The following is an 11682-nucleotide window of genomic DNA, read 5'->3' as shown; positions in this document are numbered from 1 at the left end:
TGACAGATATGGCTCATATCTGAACTAGCCCTCCTCCTCCTCCTCCTCCATCGGCTCTTCTGTCTCGTACTGTTGCAACCACGATGGGGTCTTGCGAACCCTTGACTCTTTCTGAGAAACGAAAAAAAATAAATAGATAAAATATAGCTTATCGCCGTGTGAAAAAAACATCAAATTTTGGAGAAACAACTAGATACACGTCGTTTTGAAATTTCTTATTATGGTTTGACAATCAGTAAACGCACGATAGCTTCCGTTTATTGTATGCCTTAATACTAGTACGAAGATATACAGGAAAGTAACAACGCTAATACACATATATTAGTTAAAACATATATTTTACGGATAGTTGCCATGATAATCATTTCGCCGGTGGTCAGTTTTCCATGAGTAACTCAATCTTGAGAACGACATAGCCTCGCTTGACATAGGCCTCCCTGAGGCGCACTTCGACTCCTTCAAGCTGGCCACCCGTCATGTCTTCCACTGCCTGCCGATCCGTCTGCCGGACCCACCCCACCATGATCCACTGTTCCTCTGCAATCTGGGCGTAAGTCATTACGCCTGCCCTGGGAGCCTCAGGATGGTGGAACTTCGCGACCCGGAGAGGGATGTCAGGTTTGTCAACGACTTTTTTGGCGTTGGTCCACGCGATCTGGTGCCTCTGGATCCCCGTCTTCTCCCTCCGCCTCTGGTTCAAGCTGGTAAGGTTGAACGCCCCTAACGCCGTACGCGTCGCCCCACTCGAGCTCTCCACTAACTTCCATGGCTTCCGCCATTTTGGGCGACCTCTCTGACCCGTCGGCGACCTCTCTGACCCGTGGGCGTTCCTACTGTGACGTCACGTGACGTCACTACCCAGATTTGCCGAGATCAAGGAAACCCAAGATTTTTGGCGCGCTGTGTTAAAAACGAGCGCGCGCTGGTGGTCGCGATTGCTAAAATTTATGAGCACAACCGACAATCTTCAGATTAAGTACAACAGATTAAGTCTAATTGTTACATAGGGGCTTGAAAACGCCCATACTTAAAATTTTCATCGATAGTGTACATTATTTACCATAGTAATCATTACTTACAAACACAGTTTGCAATGTACGGCTCTGTTTCGAGACGTTGGCCCGGGTTGGTCCAGGCATGATTTGCTCTCCAAGCAGATGTTTGCGTATATGGCCAATGGCCTTGGGTTATTATTTTGGACGTGTTCCTTTTGCCACGCGTTTTTATCGGTCTACCTTTCAGCTGGTCAGGGTTACTTAAGGTCAGGTCAGCTGTAGCCACGAGATCAGTGTACATTTCAGGAAGATTCTGCGCATTAGCTTGACAAATCACCGCACAAATGACTGTGTTAGGAAAAATAGAACAGCTGGGAGTTGGAGTGGTGGAAACTCCAACACTTCGGTCATGCCACACGAGCGGGGAACATCACCACCCATATACTGCAAGGGATGATCAACAGAAGGAGGAGCCGTGGAAGACCATGAAGGATGTGGTGCGACTCTGTCCGTGAATGGATGGGCATCTCACAGAGTGTTCTCACAGGGCCAGAGACAGGAAGGAGTGGAGGAGGCTGATACTGGATGCCACCATAGTCCCCGACCCTTAGACATGAGCTTGGGACTAGGTTGCTCCCTGACTCAGCTAGTGCACCATGAAACCGGAAATACATACCACTGGTGCAAACGTCCTCAGTGCAAACATTCTCTGTTTAACTGGCACCTGACTGTGCTCACGTTGGCCAGATTTTTTTGACAGTGGGTGCCGGGTGGCAGCCCTTTCATCTGGGACTGACAGCAGGATCGAAGTATTGATCAGCGATATGCCACAACGACTGCTGGGAGGTACATTTCCCTCACCAGTCTCACACGACTGCTGGGAGGTACATTTCCCTCACCAGTCTCACACGACTGCTGGGAGGTACATTTCCCTCACCAGTCTCACATGATTGCTGGTAGAACAGAATCCAAAATAATAAGGGAAAATCCATTTTATTCCCTTTTTTTCGACTTGAGATTCAGAAAATGAAGTTTTTAATTTTACGGAATTGCAGTCGTTTTGGCTGGTTATTTAGAAATCCAAGAAACTCATATCTAGATATTCAAGACATATTGAGTAAATTTCCTCATAGAGAGTTTTGATTATTCAGACATGTAGGGTGGATTTCTGGAATTGGAAGGCGAAGATACATGGACTTTGAGTAATTTTACTCAAGACGGGCATCCTGAGTAATTCTAGTCAAGACGGACATTCTGAATCTGAGTAATTTTACTCAAGACCGGCATTCTGGGTAATTTTACTCAAGACAGGGAACTCTGAATAATTTTACTCAAGACAGGCATTCTGAGTAATTTTACTCAAGACAGGGAACTCTGAGTAATCTTACTCAAGACAGGGAACTCTGAGTAATCTTACTTAAGACAGGCATTCTGAGTAATTTTACTCAAGACAGGGAACTCTGAATAATTTTACTCAAGACAGGCATTCTGAGTAATTTTACTCAAGACAGGGAACTCTGAGTAATTTTACTCAAGACAGGGAACTCTGAGTAATCTTACTCAAGACAGGGAACTCTGAATAATTTTACTCAAGACAGGCATTCTGAGTAATTTTACTCAAGACAGGGAACTCTGAGTAATCTTACTCAAGACAGGCATTCTGAGTAATTTTACTCAAGACAGGGAACTCTGAATAATTTTACTCAAGACAGGCATTCTGAGTAATCTTACTCAAGACAGGGAACTCTGAGTAATTTTACTCAAGACAGGGAACTCTGAGTAATCTTACTCAAGACAGGCATTCTGAGTAATTTTACTCAAGACAGGGAACTCTGAGTAATTTTACTCAAGACAGGGAACTCTGAGTAATCTTACTCAAGACAGGCATTCTGAGTAATTTTACTCAAGACAGGGAACTCTGAGTAATCTTACTCAAGACAGGGAACTTTGAGTAATTTTACTCAAGACAGGCATTCTGAGTAATTTTACTCAAGCGGGCATTCTGAGTAATTTTACTCAAGCGGGCATTCTGAGTAATTTTACTTAAGACAGGGAACTCTGAGTAATCTTACTCAAGACAGGGAACTTTGAGTAATTTTACTCAAGACAGGCATTCTGAGTAATTTTACTCAAGACCGACAAACGTTGACAAAAACGCACTATGCAATGTATAATGATTTCAGCACCACCTACTGGTGAATACTCAGTAGAGAGTATAGATCGCTCGTTGATATCTTAGTTTGTCTGCTATTTTGCTGAACATCTGATCTGCGGACAAAAAATTAAGGATCAAACACTGCTCCTGTAAGTTCAGTCTTTATGCTTTCAACATGTCCCGATTTGAACCTCAACGATTTCCTATCCCTGTGTATCATTGTGTAAATCCATAAACCCATACGAAATATCCTCTGGAGACCCTAAATCTAATGCAAGAGGGCGAAAAAACAAGAAGGACCGAAAAAAATATGCCTAGATTTGAAATATACTAACAAATATTAAAACACAACTTGAATGATAGAACACTTGCTATAACATGGGGCCAGCGTGATCGCCATGTGCTGTCCTGAGTTGAGACTATGGGCGATCGCCATAACTAGCTAGTAGTAGGTTGTGTGTTTCTCTGTCTCTTTCTCTCCCTCTGTGTGTGTGTGTTTGTGTGTGTGTGTGTGTGTGTGTGTGTGTGTGTGTGTGTGTGTGTGTGTGTGTGTGTGTGTGTTAGGTTGAGAGGAACAATCAACTGGAAAAAGTGAAAGCACACGTTATCTGCATACGACGTCGGGCGATAAATTTATTACAGACTTGTCTTCAATATCATGGTGTAGGACTATCTGTTGCATAAATTGCCTTGTTACTGTGCAATACTAGTAAGTAGTTTCACTCCTAAAAACTTCAATTGATTGAGAAATGGATACAAGGTTTATCCCCAACAACAGCAAAAAAATATTAAAAAAAATAAGAGAGTTTAAGGAATACACCAAATGCGTTATCAATCCAAACAGTTTAAAACGGATCGATGCCTTAGTTATATATTAAACTGAGCAAGAGAAAACAAATGCTATCTTATCGTGGTGAACACGTTTGCCCTGCTAGAACCTGGGCCCAGGGGACTGGTGGGGATTGTCACAAAGGTCAACAACAAAGCTACGTACATTTAGCTTCCAATCCTAAACGTCGCCTTAACTGTGTACAGAAACTACTTGAATGTAGAAAAAGGTGATGTCTATCAGTGAAGCAAAAACAGTTTTACAAATCGATAAGGGTGGCGGAAATATGTATGTACGTACACGATACACACATCCGACAAGCAAAAATAGATGTCACAACACTTTCTGACATACTGAGATAGAATGTTGGCGCAACGTATTCCTCCATGATAGCATTACTAACTTCATGGTGTTGATTGACAGTATATATGACAGTATATATATGACAGTGCCGCATTTCTGGACATGCTTTTTTTCTAAATAAAAAAAACAACAACAAAAAAACATAATGCAATGGCTACAGATGTTCCCAACCGGGTCACTCTATACTAAAACAACACAGTAGAGACGTAGCTACAGTTAGGCGGTTTGTCCGTCACAACTCTCAATCCACAAGCCTTCTGCGTGCCCTCCTTGTAGTGGTTCTTGGTGCTGCAGCGCTTGCTCCCGATACTGTGATCTGTGAACAAAAATAACATATGGTGTCAATTCAAATACGAATAACATATGGGGCTCTTAAACCATAAAAGCCAATGATATTATTCAGGTATGACATCAGTTGCCAAAATTCTCTAGCACAGTAGGAATTGTACAGATTCTTTGTTGATGCTATTGATCATCATTTAACAAGAATATTATATCATAAAATAAAGCTATCATTATATTAAAAGGTCATTGTGAGTTACCTCAGGGTTTTCTTGTTCTTTTTCCAGTAGCCTTCTCAGGTCATCAGGCACCGCTGGTTCTTCATCCACGCTTTCCTCTGGGTACTTCGGGAGCTTGGGTAGGGCCCACATGGTTCCGACTTTAGAGTACTTCGCCATTTCAATAGCGCTACTGCCTGCCTTGACCATCTGTTTCAGGTGCTGCTCCCACATATAATGTTCTTGGTCACAACCAAGATACGGGGCCCACTTAGGCAGTTGCTCGTTGATAAGCTTCTGTGCGTTTATGTTCCTGTTATCAAATGATACAGGGATGATTTTGGGAATTCCTTTTGGCCGAATAGGTTTCCCAGATTCTTTGGACCTTTTGAACATTCCAGTTTTCAGTTTTTTCCAATCTTGACCCTGTCCCTTCCTATAGAACATATCTACACTATCAGGGTCATCCTTACTTAAACGAAATCGGAACTGGCCCGGCTGGGATTGTCCCTTTATCATCGAAACAGAAGGCTTAAGCCAGTCGCGGATATTATAAAGCCCCCTAAGCCTGCTACACTCTGGCATCATGTTTATCAGTTGTTCAGGGGTGTGGGCCTCCTGATGGCGGAGTTTGTCGGCCACTCGGCTAAACATCTGATCTGCAGACAAAATGAATATAACGAAATGACCAAATACTCGTCATATTATCACCACAACGTTGTTTCCTGCATTGTGGTCTATACATTTTGAAAAGCGGAAAATGTAGTAGTTGCATAACATCCCATTAGAGCAGTGCTAGGTCCCCTCGACCAATAGGGAGCCTGTATTTCTAGTGATTATTTCCACATAGTAGCCTTCTTGTCAGTTAGTGCACCTCTCTCCCTTTGGGTAGAGGTGCACTAACTAACCATCCACCCTCTTCTCAGCCAACGAGTGAGCTGGAATTTGTCCATCTCTAGGGATAGAGGTGCTCTAACTAACCGAATGAATTAGACTAAGTATCTTGTAGACGCCCACTGTTGTATCCATGGAAACAAAAGCTGACCAATGGCAATGTTTTCTTCCCAGGAGAATCACAGCAGACCGAGCGGCTGGCCATCACACATGGTTTGATTCTTCTCGGAATTGTTTGGCTGTCAATCTAGCCTGATTGACGACGGCCAGATAGACAGACAAACAACTCATTGATTAGAGACAATTACGAGCACTAAACAAAGATGTATAAAGCAAAATCAAGTACCAGTAGGTGAAGTTGATCAACTTCGGGGACCTAGAAGTATTCTAACTCTAATAAGTGGATTAAGAACTGCACGCCCAACCTCGGGGATTTCATCTCGCCCTCGGCCTCCGGAGACATGAAATCCCATTGGTGGGCGGGTCAGTTCTACATCTACGTAGTTAGCCGTACTCTATCTATTATATAAGCCAGATCAATGAAAAACGAAACATATTAGTATATACAAACGAAAACAGTAAAAAAAGTTACACCATAAGCATGAAATATGAATCGGCTCTTCCGTCCTGCATTATTATTGTCCGGTAACATTGGTACTACGTGATACATGGGAACTTGCATTGCCCAGATACTATAACAAAATAAACCGTACTACGTACCGATGTCTTCGTGCGTATGTCCAACCATCAGGAAGGACAGCTGTATCTGAAAGACCCACACACATTTAGTTACAAGGTCCAAACTTTCACAGTACCATCATCAGTACCATCAACCTTGAAAGTGTACATTGATATACTAGTAGTTGCGCAGAAATAAGTGAATGAGCCGTTGAATATTTCAAAGACAATGTAATATTTACAGCTTTCTACTTGAATTAGATGATTTTATACATGCCTACCTCGCGAAATATCCTCTTGTGCACCAACAGGTCCAGGAACGCCAACATAAATTTGTTCTTGTTTTCCCTGAAAAGTCGAAAATAAATTATCCTTACTCGAGTACAACATTGTTTTCTTTTCGTTCCTATGAAATAACAATAACGTCACCGATTTTTTGGCCAGATCACAGTTTCATTAGGTATATAAATCAAGCCAACGTAGTACGCAATGTAATAATTTACACAGTACGTGTTTAGCCAACTCAAAACGTAACGCAATGGTCCTGTCTGATCCATTGGATTAAATGTAATAGTTACTTGATGGGATGTACTAGGTCATTGTGTGCATCTTCAGCCCTGCCCACTGAGGGGATTTCTCAAGGTTAATTCATTTTGCCACGGCTGTCAAGACTGTACAAAAATGAGCAGACATGTGTCTGGGCCGATTCCTCTTGGCAATTAGAAATCAGAATGGGATTGGTCAGTTTTCCCCTCATTTGCATAAAATATCTCCACAGATTTTAGATAGTCTAACACTATGTGGATATAACCACAGTAAAGTAACAGCTCTCAATGGCTTAGAGAAGTGCCCATGGCCTAATGAAATGTAAACTGTTTACATGTGGGGATTCTTCTTTTGACATCATGTATACCATGATTTTTAAATGATATACATTAAAAATAACGTATTGTTAGTTGTTTAAAAAGTTTCAACGCACGGTACCTGTAGCAGTTATCCGCTTGGATAAAAAGAATGGGAGGCAACTGGCTTCCCTGAGGGGAAAAAAAACGTCAAAGCGTAATCTGTACAAGCCTTCCATTCACTTACGTTGTATGAATAAAAGCAGTGCTATGGAAAAAGTAGAATGATAAAAAAACACTCACCGTCGAAAGTTTTGCGAGTAGCTTCAACAGCAGATTCAAGGTCAGGTTTGAGTCATGACTGTACTCAAAGAAATCGACGTAGGTGGCTCGCAGTCCGTGACCGTGGCTTATTATTCCTGATACATGCACTTTCATCAGATCTGCAGTAGTTAGGTCCTTCGACAAGGAATATGACAGGTCTTATTATTTTGCACATTTATTTATTTAGTATTTATAAAGAATTACAAAAAACGAACTAAAAAAATTAACGAGAAAGGGGTCGATCTTATTATGCTATGATGCTACCAAGCCATTGAGCATGAAATGCATGGAGGAGGGGCAGCGCGGATGGCTGAATCACTAAATGTTGGGTGTGTATTAAGCTGGAGTTACATCCCCACCGGGGCCTGAGCGTGCGCCGACTGTCAGGGTCAGAATTAAATGTTTCTTTACGGCTCCCTGTCGGGGCGCTGAGGCGGCTTCAATTTAAAATTCACAAATTTTTGGTCTTTTAACGGCCAGTTTCTGTCAGGAAACCGTCTGATGACCGGTCAGTCTTGACCCGTGCGGGATGCGGTACGGTGCCGACCGGCTCTTACAGTTTGGCCGGGCAGCTTTTAGGTCCCTGGAGGGGTGATCCTGGCGGCTCCCGGGCTGGTATGGTCGGTTCGCCCCTAGTTTATGCACATCCCGTGTATGGAAACTAACTGATGATGGAGCTATGTACTCCACATAGGCTCCATCATCAGTGAGTCATAGTGATAAACTAGGGGCGAACCGATTATACCAGCCAGAGGCGTACAAGTAAGGAACCCGCCAGGATCACCCCTGGACCCCGCCAGTGACCCTGTAGCTACCCGGCCGGAATGTAAGAGCCGGTCGGCACCCATCGCATCCCGCACGGGTCAAGGCGGGAGACTTACCGGGTACCGGACGGGTCCCGAACAGAAACCGGCCGTCAAAGGGACCAAAAGTTTTTGAATTTTTAAATTTTTTGAGTTTTCGGCAGGCACCTGGCAGATTCTCTGACGATGTCATCATGTGTGATCATTTGATCTGTGACGTCACACATTTTACCCGGGTTTACGAAGTAAACACCTTTATTCTGTTCATCTGGTCTGTGGCGTACCAAATGTGTCCCGGGGGATTGCCAGCAACCGGAAGGGTACCTCTCGGTGTTCTCGCAATGAGGTCACGGCGTCTTTTTGTCAGCGGGTAGCGGGTAGCCCGGTAGCCGCAGCCACAGGGTGTCCCGTGGGGCCACGTACGGGTCACGCCCGAAAGTGCAAAAAAAACAGCAGGGCAGGGCCCCTTTTTTCAATTGGGACCGAAGCATAACAAGTGTGACTCCAGCTTATGAAATTAACTATGTTTTAACTTTTAATGGTTAGAGTTGGAGCATATTATTAATGGCGTATTGTATACTGTGTTTAGGATGAGTCTAGAAACTGACAGTAACTAGTTATGACTAACGTCTGATTCTAAATTTCAAATAGATTTGCTATAAGTGGACATAGTTTAGAATGAAATGGCTAGTATGTTTTCTCATTTGAGCCGTTCTAAAACCTGTCTATCATTTTGATATATCGAAAAAGTACATTTACACGGCAGTATGATCTAAATCTATATCCATATGCTGCCAAATTTCAGTGTAACAGATACTATCGTATGGATGCGTATGAATGTGATATTTTCTTCGTACCTTTGACTTGTCTCCAACGAAATGCGGTAAGTACGTCTTGGCCTGGTCCATTCCTGTGGGTGTACAAAATCAGTCGCTGATTGTAATTTTGACAGAACCACCGATACATATACACAAATAACAAATCAAAATAAAACTGGTACATGTTGTATATGTGTGAGATTTATATGTGATAGATGGGATGGGTGGGGTCCTGAAAAATTTGCTTACAGTATAAGTCTTCGTAAGGGACAAGGGGACGTTACTCACCATCGATGATCAGACTGAGGTACTTGTCAGGCTCCTGCCTGGCCGCTTCCCGCCGCTGATAGTACGCGAGTCGCTCAGCCCTACAAGGGTTAAAATATTAAAGTCATATAACTGATACCTAAAGTCACAAATCTAAAGTCGTTAAGACTAAGATGTAAAATGATTATAATTACAAATGATTTGCCTCTGACCACCAAAACCATGGAACTCAGCAAAATAAGGACGTTTTAATTATATAATAATGTTTGCAAAATGAGTTAAGCCGCTGATAGGAATTACATTTGTCTTGCATCGTGCTCCTGTCTCTTCAACTTGATTTTCCTTCTCTTCACAGGGTCCCTTGTTTTTGCGAGGTCCCGCCCCAGACGTACACAGATCGTGCACTTTGTAAAGAGACTGCACTGTTGAGGAAATAAAGATAGGAATATTAATTGTTAACATTAGCATTTTTATTTCTATTTTATTTTATTTTATGACGATTTACCACATTTGTGGAAGGATTGACATAACAGGTGACTATCACCTCTTCAAAGATTTCAACCCCGAGACCAGGCTGTAAGGCTTGAACCACGCACACCGGGAAGGTCCCCTACTCTTTTCGATAAGTGCGGTGGGTTCTTTAACGTGCGTGGGGTGTGGCTCTCCCAAACACGGGACCTCCATTTAACGTCCTATCCGAGGGACGTCCCTAGCCGAAGCAAGGTACTCATTTACACCTGACTGAAGTGAGGAAAGTCGTGTAAAGTGCCTTTCCCAAGGGCACAAGATCGGTGACATGGGCAGGGTTTGAACCCACGACCTCTCAGGTGTGAGCCGAACGCGCTACCGACCTCGCCACACGACCCCACTAATGTTAATTTTCTTCTATCAACCATTCTATAAATGTGTGTTCAATCAAAGTAACAAAAATTAAGCAAAAGCTTTCTTTTGTTGTAGAGCTTTCGCTGTGTATACATGCCATCGTATAACAAACAAAATCTATCTATGATATCAACGTTACCATGTAATGTAGAATCGAATACAAAATACCTGCAACATTATCATCGTAGAATCGTAACCGTACCTTCTTTATGGCGACGTGAGGATAGAAGGTCTTCCACATGTTGAGAAAGGACTGTAAACAGCAGTACGGCTCTGAGCGATCCTCACAATCTTCTGCGTATTTGTTGAAGATGTCAACCTTTCTGGTGTTATACGGCAGCCATATCTCTTCCTTATGCGGCATTTTGTCCCCATGAATCGCGACATAGTGCCCAAACCAGACGGAAATGCTTATACACTTACTGGACAAAGATCTTCCCTGTCGTAGTCCCGCCCACTCCAGCCCCATCCTGAAGTTGTTCAGTTCCCTGTAGTATGTGTTTTTATTGATGCCATAAATTCGACACCACGCCTCTCTACACACCTCAGAACCGTTTACCTTGAACTGGAATGCCCGTTTGTCACTCCCGACCTGAAAGCTCCCGAGTTTTTGTTTTATCCATTCATTTCGTGACGGTGCACTGAAGTAGTCCGTCCTTTTATCCTTAATCGTTGATCTTGAATATCCGTCAGAACACTTCTTCTTACAACAGGGTTCCAACGCAGCGACCTTTCTTAACGCAGAGGAATGTATTGCCCGTGAGAGAAGTTTGCTTCTCTTCTCCTCCCCTTTAGTATTAGTGTTCAAGGGTTTAGGCCGAACTTGAGGTTCTGTAAAGTACGAGCTGTCTAGATTGTCTGAATAAGTTGATTCCATATCTGAGTCTGAGAAATTTTGAGTGGCTTCGCTGGCGGTTGAACTTTTACTGGACGCGTCGTCGTCTTCTTGATGCTGATTTCGAGGAGAGAGAATGACAGGGGAGTATGGTGTGTCAGGCTCATTGAAAGCAAACACATCGTTCAACGATTTACTTGTGTCTGACTCTAAACGACCAGATGATGACGCTAAATGATGGATAGGAGATAACGCAGGCGAGCAGGGCTCCTGTTGCAGCGGGGATGATCCATACATTATTGCAGAGTATCGGGGCAACGGCTGAATTGGGGATGACTCATAAACTGCCGGAGACCGGGGGAATGGCTGAAGTGGGGATGATTCAGAAACTGCCGGAGACCGGGGGAGTGGCTGAAGTGGGGATGATTCATAAACTGCCGAAGACCGGGGGAGTGGCTGAAGTGGGGATGATTCATAAACTGCCGAAGACCGGGGAA

At 43.3% G+C, this 11682-nt stretch overlaps 1 protein-coding gene across 1 annotated transcript; it reads right to left on the bottom strand.

The window, feature by feature from the left end:
- Positions 1-3676: 3676 nt before the first annotated feature.
- On the bottom strand, positions 3677-11611 carry LOC109464227. Its single transcript, XM_019761165.1, has 10 exons — positions 10553-11611; positions 9769-9890; positions 9490-9569; positions 9241-9293; positions 7560-7715; positions 7399-7448; positions 6696-6762; positions 6457-6502; positions 4885-5501; positions 3677-4658 (listed from the first exon to the last, which is right to left on the bottom strand). Exons 1-10 carry the CDS (start codon positions 11480-11482, stop codon positions 4584-4586), a joined length of 2196 nt encoding a protein of 731 aa, XP_019616724.1. The 5' UTR covers positions 11483-11611; the 3' UTR covers positions 3677-4583.
- Positions 11612-11682: the final 71 nt, after the last annotated feature.

This window comes from Branchiostoma belcheri, unplaced genomic scaffold (genome assembly GCF_001625305.1).
Source record: "Branchiostoma belcheri isolate BF01 breed outbred unplaced genomic scaffold, Haploidv18h27 scaffold134, whole genome shotgun sequence".
NCBI classification, from domain to species: Eukaryota; Metazoa; Chordata; class Leptocardii; order Amphioxiformes; family Branchiostomatidae; genus Branchiostoma; species Branchiostoma belcheri.
Note: the sequence above shows the minus strand (reverse complement) of the source record. Positions and strands in the feature narration are given on the sequence as shown.